This window comes from Ornithodoros turicata, chromosome 3, assembly GCF_037126465.1.
Source record: "Ornithodoros turicata isolate Travis chromosome 3, ASM3712646v1, whole genome shotgun sequence".
NCBI classification, from domain to species: Eukaryota; Metazoa; Arthropoda; class Arachnida; order Ixodida; family Argasidae; genus Ornithodoros; species Ornithodoros turicata.
In genome coordinates, this window is record NC_088203.1 from 69,849,600 (window position 1) to 69,863,605 (window position 14,006).

A 14,006-nucleotide genomic window follows, 5' to 3' on the forward strand; every position below is an offset into this window, starting at 1 on the left:
CAAAGGATGTATCATATATTAATGTTCGACAGAGAGGGCGATTTAGTTTGAAGCAATGGTCTAGTCGTGATGAGATGTGTACTGCAGACGTTAGGAATTCAGGCTGTGATGTGATAAACAATTTAAAATTCAGGCTGTGATAAAAAAAAAATAACTTCTACAACAAGCACAATCGCGCTACCGCACGTCTGTCTGAAAGGCTAGGAATATTAAGTTCAGACTTCATGCTTGATGTAGATGCGTGATAATCATAGTTAGAGAGTATGAATCTGGATGCACAGTTCTGAACAGCTTCAATGGAACTAGTGAGATATTGTTGGTGCGGATCCCAGATGGACGAAGCGTACTCTAACTTTGGACGAACAATCACTAGGTATGATAGCCGTTTTAGGTCGGATGGAGCATGTTTAAAATTACGACATAAGTATCCAAGAGCTTGATTGGCAGTGGAAATGATGTGGTTTACATGACACGTCCATGAGAGGTCGGACGCGAAATGAATTCCAAGATGCTTGTAGGTAGGCACATGCGATAGTGGAATGTTATGTGACGTGTAAGCAAAAGTGATGATGTCACGGTTACGGGAGAAATTCACTACTTTGCATTTGCCTACGTTCAATGACATTTGCCATGTAGTACACCAGGCGCTTATTTTGTTAAGGTCGTTCTGCAATGCTACATGGTCGTCCCCCGAAGAAATTCTACGATATATTACGCAATCGTCTGCAAATAGTCTTACGTGAAAGGTTAAGGTAGAAGGAAGATCGTTAATATAGACCAGAAACAGAAGAGGACCAAGGTCAGAGCCTTGGGGGACGCCAGATAACACAGTAGAGAGTTCAGATAGGACATTGTTGAAAAAAACGCACTGCTGACGATCATTTAGAAAGTTCCGAATCTAGTCGAGCACCTGTGGGCAGATGTTTAGTGCTGATAACTTTTTTAATAAAAGAGAGTGAGAAATCTTATCGAAGGCTTTCGAAAAGTCTAAGAAGATAGCGTCTGTCTGGTAACCAGAGTCACTGTTATGAAAAAGGTCATGAGAAAAGAGGGCGAGTTGTGTTTCGCAAGAGTGCTGTTTCCCGAAGCCGTGCTGAGACGAGGAGAAAAATGTGTTAGATTCCAGGTATGCCATTAAGTTTGAGAAAATTATATGTTCTAGTTTTCAACTGATGACCTTTCTCCACTTTTAAAGATGGGGATTACTTTGTTCAGGTGCCAGTCGTGGGGGATTTCTCCCGTTGCGAGCGACTGTGTAAAGATTAGTGTCAGAAAAGAACTACTTATTGTTTTAGTATTTTTCAATATTTTTGAAATTGATATTGTCTAATCCTGAAGATGAGGATGTTTTCAAGTCATCGATCAACTTTTCAATGCCGCGAGGGTGGACAGTGCTATTTTCCCGTGGGAGGAAAGTTACATACGGGTATGCTTGGTGGACGTGAGGAGGAATTCCTGGTGAAAACTGACAGAAAGAAGGAGTTGAATGCTGATGCACATGATTCGTCAGGGAGTAAATCACAAGAAGTGGCACGGATATGGGTGTCAGGTTCCTCCTTTGGGTTGATGACTTTCCAGAATTGACGAGGATTGCTCGAGAGTAATGCAGGTAATGTGGTTCTAAAAAAGAAACGCTTGGACCTGGTCACAGCCCTGGAGTATATTAAAATTATTAAACCCCATTTCTCCCCGAATTCCATTCACTATGAAATGCTCAAGTGATATTTCCACTGAAGAGGAACAAAGGTCACCACGTGCAACAGATGTAAGAATGGGTCACTTACGTTCCCAAAAATTCACCCATCTGTGCCAGCACTGTGTATGCCGTCGGGAATTAGCGCTGGTAGGTCACAAAAAAAAAAGAAAAATAAAGATTAGGAAAGGACTTAATAGACAAGAAGAAAAACTAAAACACCCAATAACACCCGAAGGCACAATTATCGCCCGATTTCTCCCCGAATTACAGATTTAAAAATAGCGCCCGATTTTTATCCCCCGAATCTGAGAAAGACATTTAACCTGAAGTTAAAAAGTTATTAATTAATTTAAAGTTATTTAGTTAATTTAAATTTGTTAAATTAGTTCATTTTAAAAAAATTATCCGCACTACACATCTGCCCGCAGGTACTCGACTGGATTCGGAACTTTCTAAATGATCGTCAGCAGTGCGTTTTCTTCAACAACGTCCTATCTGAACTCTCTACTGTGTTATCCAGCGTTCCTCAAGCTCTCCTTCTCAGCTCTGTCCTTGATCCTCTTCTGTTTCTGATCTATATTAACGATCTTTCTTCTACCTTAACCTCTAACGTAAGACTATTTGCAGACGACTGCGTAATATATCGTAGAATTTCTTCGGGGGACGACCATGTAGCACAGCAGAACGACATTAACAAAATAAGCGCCTGGTGTACTATTAGCGCCTGGTGTAGTGCGATTGTGCTTGTTGTACATACAAGTTATTTTTTCTTTGCCCATCACAGCCTGAATTCCTGACGTCTGTAGTACACATCTCATCACGACTAGACCACTACTTCAAACTAAATCGCCCTCTCTGTCGAACATTAATATATGATACATCCTTTGCTCCCCGCAGTATAAGAGAGTGGAACTCCCTTCTCCAATCCATTGTCTCACAAACTTCCACGACACACTTCAAGCAGGCATTGATTTCCTATCCTCCATCAGTACATCGTCAACAAACTAATTTACAATTCAATGCTTGCTAATCTGTGCATCAGCAGTATTTTTTTTTTTTTTCCGTTTTGTGTTGTCTTGTTGGGCTGTTGTCTGTGATTTCACACCATGGTCATTTTGTGTTTCGTAGCCACTATTTACACATGTATTTTGTAAATACATACTCACTCTGTTCTGTAATGCCCTCAAGTGGGGGCCTTGAACGTATAATAAACAAATAAACAAGTAAACAAACAAACAAACAAACAAACAAACAAACAAAGAAGTATGTAAGCATACTGTGCTGCATATCACCAGGACAACACTGCAGTGCCCCTCAAAGTGTTGCCTTTGTAACGTAGCTACAATTTAAAATAACTGGCCATGAGCAATGTTATATCAACATTGCAATGTCACATTTTTGCAATGTTGTTTCTGTAACATTGTTGCAAAATAATGAAGGCTGTCTTCAGCAATGTAACATCTTTGCAATGTTGTTACTGTAGCATTGTTGCAAAATAACGAAAGGCGGTCACTACCAATGTCATATCAACATTGGAATGTAACATTTTTGCAATGTTGTTTCTGTGACATTGTTTCAACATAACCAAGGTGGTCATTAGCAAAATAGCATCAATATTGCGTGGCAATGTTAGTGCACTGTCACTCCAACAATTTGTGCTGGCTGGACTGCTTCCACAGTTTTGGAGGTCATTTGCTCTAGACAGTTCAAAAGAGGTTGAAGGTCTACTCAGTCTCTCTTCTGCCAATTCTCAGGTGAATACTCAAGTGACGCAGCAAAGGATGTCGTCACCAACACAACTCGTGATGAGCCGTGCCATCACCCATTATTAATTTAATTCCTTTATTTAATAACCGTCAACTCCATGGGGCAAGACAATTCGCACTGCTGCTTTATCAATGACAGAGAATAGAGTAGAACGCTTTGTGAGTAGGTCATACTCTATGAGACCGTGCCTTCAGGTAACCCACATGCAGTGTAAAAGACCACCTTGAGAAAGCCTGAGCAACAGCATCTATGCCATATTATCTATAGCAGTGTAAAAGGCCACAAATTAATTACCTTAAGAAGTGAAAAGGAATATGGGTAAGCATACGCCAGGTAGCAAACATCTCCGTCATGAGGGAACTGAACAGTGAAGCTCAGTGTGTAGTAGGGTCGATCCACAGAGCGAGATGTGTGGCTGCGTGCATACTGGTTGCGGAAGTAACAGATGTCCTCTCCAACTCGACGCCAACCCCCATTGGATCCTGTCTCTCTTCGTTGCAGGTTTTCTCGTACAGAATACAGGAGTGGACACTGACCTTGAAGATAACTTATTTCGGTCAAAATGTGCATCGAACATTGCAAAGGCATACAAAGAAGCTCAATTTCAAGCTGAATTAAAGAAATTGCTTGGAGATAATTGTTAGAATAGGAATTGAGAGAAAACAAAAGGAAACAAAAAAGCGAAATTGAATAGGAACAGGAAAGAATTGTTGGAATAATTAGGAAGTGTCAAAAAAAAAAAAAAAGAAACTCAAATTTAAGGCTCTTTTTGATCAAAACAGCCAATTACACTGTTGTCCTAGAAGTAAAACAAACTCATCTTAAAATTTCTTTACAACTACACAAACTTCCATGTGCACAAAAAAAAAAAAAATTATAGTTCAGCAAGAGCCGAACTATACAGGAAAACATGCGAAGTGTTGCAGTCCACAACACTGCATGCAGTTAATTCAGAGAAATTGGTGTATAAAAAAATCCAGTGAAACCACACATTAATGACACTGCATATAACGTATTTAGTGATGCTTTCAATATGCATGAACATAAAGTAGCAAGCATAGTGGGCTGCTACACGACAAAGAACCTGTACAGATGTATAGCTGTTTTACAACCTTGCCTGCTCTGCCTTGCCTCTCAGCCTTGCTGCTCCACCTTTTAATTCCACTATGGCATTCCCTTTAAATTGTAAAACTCTTATGGTGGAGAGTGGGAAGCAAGTCAGTAATCTCAGAGCGTGCCAAGTTCTAATATCATTAGTGCATATGCTACTTGTGTATGCCCTTAGCACATTTTAAAGACTGTGCAGCATATCTCCTTGAAGCCCACATTTTGTTTGTTTTTCATTAAAAGAAAAGTCTATGCAGGTGTGTAAGACCAGACAGCAATAAGTCACAATTTTTAGTCACAGTGAGAATCCACATGTCACATTCCTCCTGATATATATGAATGTGCTGCCGATGGAGAAGGCATCGACACATAAAGTAAAGTATAAAGTATTTGCTTATTTTAACTTCCGATAAAAGCATGCAGGAAATATCTATAACACAAATATATTTATCAATATTTGGCTAAAAAATTATCATGCAAAACGTACCCTCAGTGTACAAGCTGCCACTTCGTTCCAAGTTGATAATGTTGAATGTGTACAAACAATCCGAATACATTCCAGACACCTCAAAGTAGAACCATTGATGATGGAAATTAGTGTTGATGTCAGGGTTCAGCACCAAGTCATACTCAGTGGGTCCTACCTGCAGGCAGTAGTAGTTGATACGTGCTACAGAGTTGAAGAGAGGAACAACTCCTTTACCTTAATGGCCCTACGCAGGTTCCCACTCTCAAATCGGGACTCAAATTCGAGAACGCAACGAGGTGTAGTGTTCGCCACCCTTGCAATACAAAGGAATTCTTATCTGTAGCAACCACACAAAATATACCACCCAGAAGCAAGTCCTAAACATCAGCCACATCTTCTAGCAAGGCAATGCAATCCTTAGACAATTAGAGTAGCCACAGTCAACTCTGTTTATCCAGACTCGACTATTCCCAGTGAAAATGTCCAGATAAGTTTCCGGATGCCCCTCATGATATTTTGAGCTGTCTGCAAGGCCCATATTTATTTCGTAATGCATATGAAATTGTCCATACTCATTTGTGCAAAATTACTACAAGCACCAAATCCTGCTATGCTCTTAGTTGTGACACCAACTTGGGCAACATTATTATTTTGCTGAAAAAAACACCAAAGCAGTCCTGGGTGCATTTCGGGCCTCTTGCAGTGTTACCACATGTGGTTCATCAGTGTTGTCATCTGATCACAAGAGGGATAAAGCGGGCTAGTTGGTAGTCGGGGTTGTTGTCATCTGATTTACAGCTGTTGTCATTGCAACCAACAATATCAGTGATGTCTCCATCAGTAATGATGGCACACGTTTCAGCATGTCTGTCCACATTGAGGTACTCAAGATCTGCTAGAGGACTTTCTGACTGACTTTCTCGCTGAAGGGCTTCCCTCTACAGCTTCAAATGACTGGACTGGTCATCAGCCCCACATGGGTACAATGGGAAAGAGAAAAATCCTTGAAACAGAGTACAGAGCATTGCATGATGGACTAATAAACTTAGATACGAGTCAGCATCTCTCCTTGTCGTTCCTGCTTAGTGTTTTTCCTCATAGCTTGTGTGCTGCATCCATCATGCAAGACTTACATTAAGCTACCCCTCTTTTTTTATGTTTGATGAGTATAGTGTAGTTACTCTACCCTCAAGGATGTTGCCCCAACTGGAGAAAATGTAGGTTGCGCACTGACTCCGACTCGAAACCGGAAAAGCGAAGCAGGTTGTTGGGCATTTTCCTACAGTGGTTTCTGGAAATTCCTGTCCGGATCTAATGAAGCTAAAATGCATGGACTGAAATCTGTCCCCACAATTTCTGTCCAGATAGCGCGGGATACAAATACGTGAAGCCAAGATAAACAGGGGTCGACTGCGTGGCTTTAAATCCAATGTCCATTATGAAAGATATCATCAACAGCTAATTTGATAACACGTTGCAAGGAACTGATTTTCATTGGGATCTATATTTATATTCAGACATATGTTCATTATACAGAGTAAATTATATTTCAATTAACAAGTAACCAACCCTCTCGCTCCACCAAATTTAATTTAATTGCGCAGCTTAAAGGGAGGGTCTCGTACCCCCTGCCCCTTTCATAAAGTGTACCATTCGATTGCCCTTTGTTGAAAATGGGATACTGCTAATTTACCCGACAAAACACGCCACAGTTATTAAATAACCGAAATAAACTGATAAAGATTGCAGAGCATGCCGCGATCTGTGTTGACAACAATAAGAACGGCCACGTCGCCCTGCGGGTAAGTCCGTGATAGGATACAGAAATCGTCTGCTTTTGTGCACGCTAGTGCATCGGCGTGAGCAGACGACTTTCAGAAGTTACTGAGCACCGCGGCAACTCTCGTACATTTTCTTTCAGTTCTCAGGTGGAGAACGCGCATTCTAAGTAGTGGCAAGCATGGTGGTTCAGAACAGCTATGTGAATCCTCAGAGACAAGTTAAAAGTCGCAGAACAACCCCACCCACAATCACAAATCTGAAGTCGCTGGCCATCGGCGCGCGCGGTCGCATTACAGCTCCGACGAAAAATATATTACGCGTGCTTCCATTACACTCCCCGTTGTACACTGATCATGCTTCGAAATGAAGTGTCGCTGATGACATACATGGAGAAGGAGTACGTGTTTATTTAAAAACCGCATTAAATACTCGCGGAAAGAAAACACGTGACTTAGCTTCCATGTATCCGATTGTGCGCCACATTATGGGAGACCCCACAGTCAATGCTCGGACTACATTCTCAGCTCGCGGAGGTATATGCCTGAGTGTCCCCATTTCGAAAGCAAAGGGGATTACTCAACCCAAGGTGCTTCTGCAAGTTACAATTACCATGACAACGACGACGCACCCACAGGCCGACGTCATACGTGACGTATGCATGAGAGAAGTGCAGCTTTCGTCGTCTGCTCTTACGGCACGTTTCGACAAATTCCTCGAAAACGCCTTGGTTATTCCGAATGAAACTTTGACGGTTGTATGTGTACAGTACTCGTGAAACTAGTTTTGGCTAAGTTTGGGAATCGCCCCGGCTGTACGAGACCGTCCCTTTAAATGAAATTAGGTGTATGAGCAAATTCTGCTTTAAAATTTTATTGCTCAACCTGCCTCGAACTGTACTAGTTTGTAAATGTCATTTTACAGAAATGTATTCTGTTGCTATGAGAAACTCACCAAACAAAAAACATGAGAAAAAGTACGAACCGGGTTTCATCTGTGTTGCGAAGCGGCCGAAAGAACGTCATGCTGCCATTAACAGAAGCATCGTAGTCATACACAACTACACTCTGAGTTGAGCGTCTCAGGGCAAGGCATCTCTCAACATGACCCAACAGCTTTGACCTGTTGAATAAAACAACAATACAATTTTATCATCGTGATGGGTGGGCTTGCAATCTGTTATACGTACTACACTCACAAACTTGACATCTGCCTTGAAGTACAGTAAAACCCCATTGGTTCAAAGTCAAACAGCAAGTAGATGATGTTAATTAGTAGTTCAGAACTCGAAACAAAAAACTGTATGTCAGCACCTGAAGTTTTTCTGAAAGCATACATTTCTAAAAGTTGTGTGTGTATGTTAAGAAGGGGGAGCTAGGAGAGAAGCACCAGGAAATAACCTTTCCAGCCCAAAATAGTGCACAATCACGTGATATGTTTCCATGCACGTTGTATTCTGGTCAGGGCCAGTATTGTTGGCACTCAAAACATCAAGATGACTTTTCTGGCTCATTGCCTCACTGGGAATAAACTTGAATCTCCACCGTTCACAAGCGAGCAACACAGCAGAATAATTTAGGGTACTTGAGGATGGCTCAGTATGCTCTATATAAATGCTCTTTCAGTAGCATTTATGGCGTCACCTGTCACTTTCAACACATCATCACATGCTATACCGATAATCAGACCAGGGCGTCGAACCACAAAAAATACGGGTTCGGTTCAGGTTCGCGTTGCATGGATTTCGTTCCAGTTCAGTTCCGGTTTGGTCACGGCAAAAATCGAACCAATTCCCAAAAGGTTTGTAGCCCCAAACCGGTTCAACGCTTTCATTTTATATCTCCCATCAGAGCAGAGTATGCGCCCAGGGCAGGGTAAATCTGAAATCGGAAGAAATTACAAAGAAAGCTACAGAAAGCTTTTGAAGGCCTGAAAAGCACGTCAGCCACACCGTAGTCAAGTGAGTGGCTGTACTCCTCGTCTGCAGACACTGTTCATTTGCAGAGAGCTTTCATCAGCCCATGCTTTCATCAGCCTAGCTTTTCTGCGTGACAACTCATAGCTGTGATCACAATATGTTCCCATATAGGTTCATACGGAGCATCCTTCCACAAGTGATTGGAAGATTTTCTGTGTTTACATTATTGGTCACTATTAGTTATTGGTTACTATAGGTCCTACTAGCAATGCACATTATAGGTGCCAATAAATGTAACAGACACAATAAATATAATAAATGTAAAGGCAAAAGACAGAAATATTTACAGCTTGTGAAGAGTATAGACAGTACAAATGCGAACAAATAAACCAAAGGATGCACACCCAGCAATGTGTTCCAATTCCTGAAGTAGATAGGCTTCTTCTTCTTATGATATTTCATTCTGACTGAAAATATGCAGGCTACCGATTTAGAACAGCAGTTCCCCCATGGACAAAAAGTTCCAAAATTTTCCAAAGCGAGATATTTGAATTGGGCTTGTTGGGAATATTAGAATTCGAATCGATTCGCAGTATCTGTAAGATACGTATTCATATTCGATTCGATTTTGAAATTTTGCCATTTGCACAGCTCTAGCAAAAATGAAGTTTACGCCCATGGCAAAATTCCAAAGTGCAAGTAGGAGGTGATATGTGTGTTACTGAAATTGAGCATTTTCATGTATCTGTTGGTGACCAGTGCACAATGGACCTCTTTCATAATCATCTCATAGTCCCTCTTAATGAACCACTCTTGCCACATGTCAAAGCGATCCCACGTGCATAGCACCTGAAGCCCCTAGCTTTCTGCGGTGGAAGATTCACTTTTCCATTAAGTGGGATTTACCAATCTGCGGGTAAGAGAAGGAAAGAAAAAAAAACAACAAAAAAACGTGCAGTATTCTCCCAAGATCACACACCGACACATCCCTTGTGCTTTTGCCTCCTTTTGCAACTTTTCTGTGCTGCAGCGCGCAGTCACACCCCCTCACAAACACACATATTTTCTGAAAACGGACGCTGCGGACCATGCGTGTATTCAGAGGTTCATAAACAATACATTTGAGAAACCTCATGACGACCTATAACTAAAGAGCACATAATTTTCACAAGTGACCTTGAATCTTGGTAGGGGGAGGCACGGCACCCTATCCCCTCTCAGCTGTGAGTACAGTACAATTGTTGAACGTCATGCTTCTCGTGCACTGCTAACCACGGGGAATATCATGGGGTGCAGACACAAGATATTCCATAGCAGACGACAAGAACAGACACATTCCAGCGCAAAGTCAATATTCTGGCACGGTGCAAATGCTCAATATATAATATGCGGCAAAACGTTTGCCCAGTGAGCAGTTTTTCTTCTCTTTTTTGTGTGTGTGTTTTCTTCCACTAGAATGTTCCATGAGGGTGGCATGAAACACACACTGCATCACAATTTGTGATAGCATGGATGTGCAGGTGGATACAAACCTATACGAGATTCTTAGGACAGTTGCAAAAAAATCCCAATCCAGTCCTGGGATCCCGGAAATCGTATTTAGAAATCTGTAAAAATGGCCCATGGTTCCGAACCCTAACCACTTCACCATTTGTCAGTAGACTGTTTTGGAGTGAGGCATGATATGTCCCAGTATTACTGTGAATACATTTTAAGATAACCATAATATGTGATAACCATATTCATGGCTTAAAGGGATGGTCTCGTACGCCCTGCCCCTCTCATAAAGTGTACCATTCGATTGCCCTTTGTTGAAAATGGAATACTGTGAATTTACCCAACAAAAGACGTCACGGTTATTAAATAACCGAATTAAATTGATAAAGATTGCAGGGCATGCCGCGATCTGAGTTAGCAACAGTTAGAACGGCCACGTCGCCCTGCGGGAAAGTCTGTGATAGGACACAGAAATCGCCTGCTTTTGCGCGCACTAGTGCACCGGCATGAGCAGACGACTTTCAGAAGCTACTGGGGACCGCTGCAACTCTCGTATATTTTCTTTCAGTTCTCAGGCGAAAAACGCACGTTCTAAGAAATGGCTCACATGGTGGTTTAGAACAACTATGTTAATCCTCAGGGACAAGTTAAAAGTCGCAAGACAACCCCACCCACAATCACAAATCTGAAGTCACCGGCCATCGGCGTGCGCAATCGCATTACAGCTCCGACCAAAAATATATTACGTGCGCTTCCATTACACTCACCGTTGCACACTGATCATGTTTCAAAATGAAGTGTCGCTGACAACATACATGGAGAAGGAGTGTGTGTTTATTCAAGAACCGAATTAAATACTCACGGAAAGAAACCACGTGACTTAGCTTCCACGTATGCAGTTATGCGCCATATTGTCAGAGACCCCACAGACAATGCACGGACTACATTCTCCGCTCGCGGAGATATATGCCTGAGTGTCCCCATTTCGAGAGCAAAGGGGATGACTCAACCCAAGGGGCTTCTGCAAGTTAGTTACCGTGACAACGGCGACTCACCTGCAGGCCAACGTCATGCATGACGTTGCATGAGAGAAGCACAGGTTTCGTCGTCTGCTATTACGGCACGTTTGAACAAATTCCTCGAAAACGACTTGGTTATTCTGAATGAAACTTTGACAGTTGTATGTGTACAGTACTCGTAAAGATAGTTTTGGCTAAGTTTCGGAATCGCCCCGGCTGTACGAGACCGTCCCTTTAACTGAGAATAGATTACCTCATACAGAAAGATTGTGATGCAGGGTTGTGGAGAGAGAATGCCTGCTAATTCTGGGTCACAGACTAATATATTTTTAGCGAAAAAACTAGTCGAGCGGAAGTTGAGTGCTGAGTTAAAAATTTTCCTTGCAGAATTAATGCACCGATGATACAACATTTTAATGCCTGTACTCACCTATATGAGGCTCCACACTTTGAGTTGAGTAGTTCAATTTCATGCACAGAATCATGTCCATGTAGGTCAGGGAATGGAAGTTTGACTAGTAGAACTACACTTTCAGTTGATTGTGCCAACCGTGCAAAAGTTTCAGGCCTGTCGACACCCTGGAGGCAACGCTCTGCACGCTGTGCTTCTCGGGCACCATTCAGCAATGCTGCGCAATTTAGGATGCTCATCCTTTTATGGGGCTCTTTCTCGTCAGGTTCACCTCTCACTTCACTTCTAGTTGTAACCTGAAAAGCAGCGATGTAATACTTATGACTGAGCCGCGTAACATTAAAAACAAGTGTAATTTATAGGGAGTGCAAAATGTGCCCGTAGGAGTGAAGTTTGTTTGATACAAAGGAACAATAGAGAAGTACCCTGCCTGCTGATGCATTTATGTGTGGGCACAATTAGAATACAATAGCAAAGCAATGGAAGCTGAAACTGTTTGCCTAAATGCCTCGCATGTTGGAGATACTAGTAGTATTGCCACGTAGGGTGGCATCGGGTAAGAAGACAACAGATCTCTATAGGCCGAGAACAGACGACAGCTAGAATTAGCCTGCATAGATTGTACGTGCCAGAAGTAGCCTGTGTGTAAAATCCACAGGGTGCCGTACAACAGTATGTGCTGTGTATCCTGTTAAGGCTAAACCACATGTAGCGACAACTAGTGGACTTTTTTGTCGTACGGCAAGTCAGTGACTCCGGCCTCTTTGTTTCATCCGTGACATCGCGAGCGACCTACTCTGCCAGATTTGTGCCGTTGTTGGCCAGCACGACACCGAAAACAGCACAAAGCACCAATCAGGACATACCTGCAGTGGTGCCACTGAAGCGGTTCTTTCGGAAAAGTGAAGAGGGCACGATCTGTCTGCGTAAACTGATTATAAAAAACGAAAAGCAGCAATGAAGACGATGACATAATACACAGAGTGTGGTGTGCAGTCATCGTGCCCATTATGCTCCCTACAGACATGGTTTTTGCCTCTTTTGTCAGTATTGAATACACTCTTACTTCTGGTCGGTACAAGGTGTGCTTTTGTAATGCGGGGTGCGCCACATGTCATGATCAGTCGAACCTCCGAGATGCAGTACCTATAACAAAACTCACGCGGAACATGGTTTCTTTCGTGATGTACCGAATAGTATTTCGTTGCGTCGAGCCTGACAAAATATGGCAGCCAATTGTGTCAGGCAATACAAATTATTTCCCAGTACCACAAATTTCATTATATAGCATTTCATTATATCAAGGTTTGACTGTATTTAATGGTTTCGTACATGTTTATGAACGTCATGCTAGCAGGCATCACTCTAAAAAATTGCTCCATGTGGTTTAGCCTTTACTTGCAACATTATTAGCAAAAATATCAAGCCCGAACACACCACAGGAAGACTAGCATGACCAATAGTTACAAGGATACAACAGGAAGAGCCTTCTGATTTTGCTTACCAGTGAAGCACCTTTAAATTCCATTTCAGGAAAGAATTGGACACAAGTCCCAACACTGAGTCCTGTGTCATGACGTATTGGTGGATTCTCTTTGACAATATCTGGCTGAAGCAACAGAAACATCATACAGTATAAGACAAAACATTAGTCACAAAAGAATGTGAAGTAAGCACAGCAGAGTAGCAGCAGTACAAGAATTTGGTGTTTTACACTGACATCTATGATCTTGAGCACAGCCACCATGGTCGGACGGTGGAATAATTCTGCCCACCTGAGGCTTCTTTAATGCACTCTGAAATCTCAGCACGCAGCACACTTTATTTAATAGCCCTCGTGGAAGATGGCATATCGAAACAACCTGTACTATGCCGCCATTTTTATGGCATATTCTGCCGAGATCAGTCCTGCACTCTTGGGGGTCAGTAAGCAAACATGTTACCAACCAATGATCCACAGGGTCTGGTGGAATTGGGCTAGTTGATTAAGTTTGACTCTAGCATTTACCAGGAACATATGAAGAAAAGGCTGGCATTTATGCGTCTGCAATGAAACCAACACAGCAAGAGTTTACGTTCACTACTCCTGCAGCATCTGCGACAAGGGTGATGTGCTGCGCTATATGAAAGCAATATTCAACATACAGCCGCTGTCAGACATAACGGTAACACGCAGGCGCGTGTCCCACGAGGGCACCAGCTCCACAGAGCATTCGCCACTCAGTTTGAGACTAGGTCCTGCCAGCATGCAGCACCGTCAGTGGCGTATGTTGAATATATGGGGTGCGCAGCCAAAAACAATCGTAGCACCCAAGCAAGCATGCTGAACACCGCTGTCAGGG

The 14,006-nt window shown here is 42.4% G+C and overlaps 1 protein-coding gene across 5 annotated transcripts in view; it reads right to left on the reverse strand.

The window, feature by feature from the left end:
- Positions 1 to 14,006, reverse strand: part of LOC135388581 (cytosolic carboxypeptidase 1-like) — a 79,258-nt gene that overhangs the window by 37,855 nt on the left and 27,397 nt on the right. For all 5 annotated transcript variants that reach the window (XM_064618205.1, XM_064618204.1, XM_064618202.1 and 2 more), the window contains exons 11-16: positions 13,169 to 13,273; positions 11,683 to 11,960; positions 7,803 to 7,940; positions 5,274 to 5,352; positions 5,058 to 5,214; positions 3,758 to 3,999 (exon numbers count right to left, since the gene is read on the reverse strand). In XM_064618205.1, the coding sequence (XP_064474275.1) occupies positions 3,758 to 3,999; positions 5,058 to 5,214; positions 5,274 to 5,352; positions 7,803 to 7,940; positions 11,683 to 11,960; positions 13,169 to 13,273 (999 nt within the window). The remainder of the gene's footprint in view (positions 1 to 3,757; positions 4,000 to 5,057; positions 5,215 to 5,273; positions 5,353 to 7,802; positions 7,941 to 11,682; positions 11,961 to 13,168; positions 13,274 to 14,006) is intronic.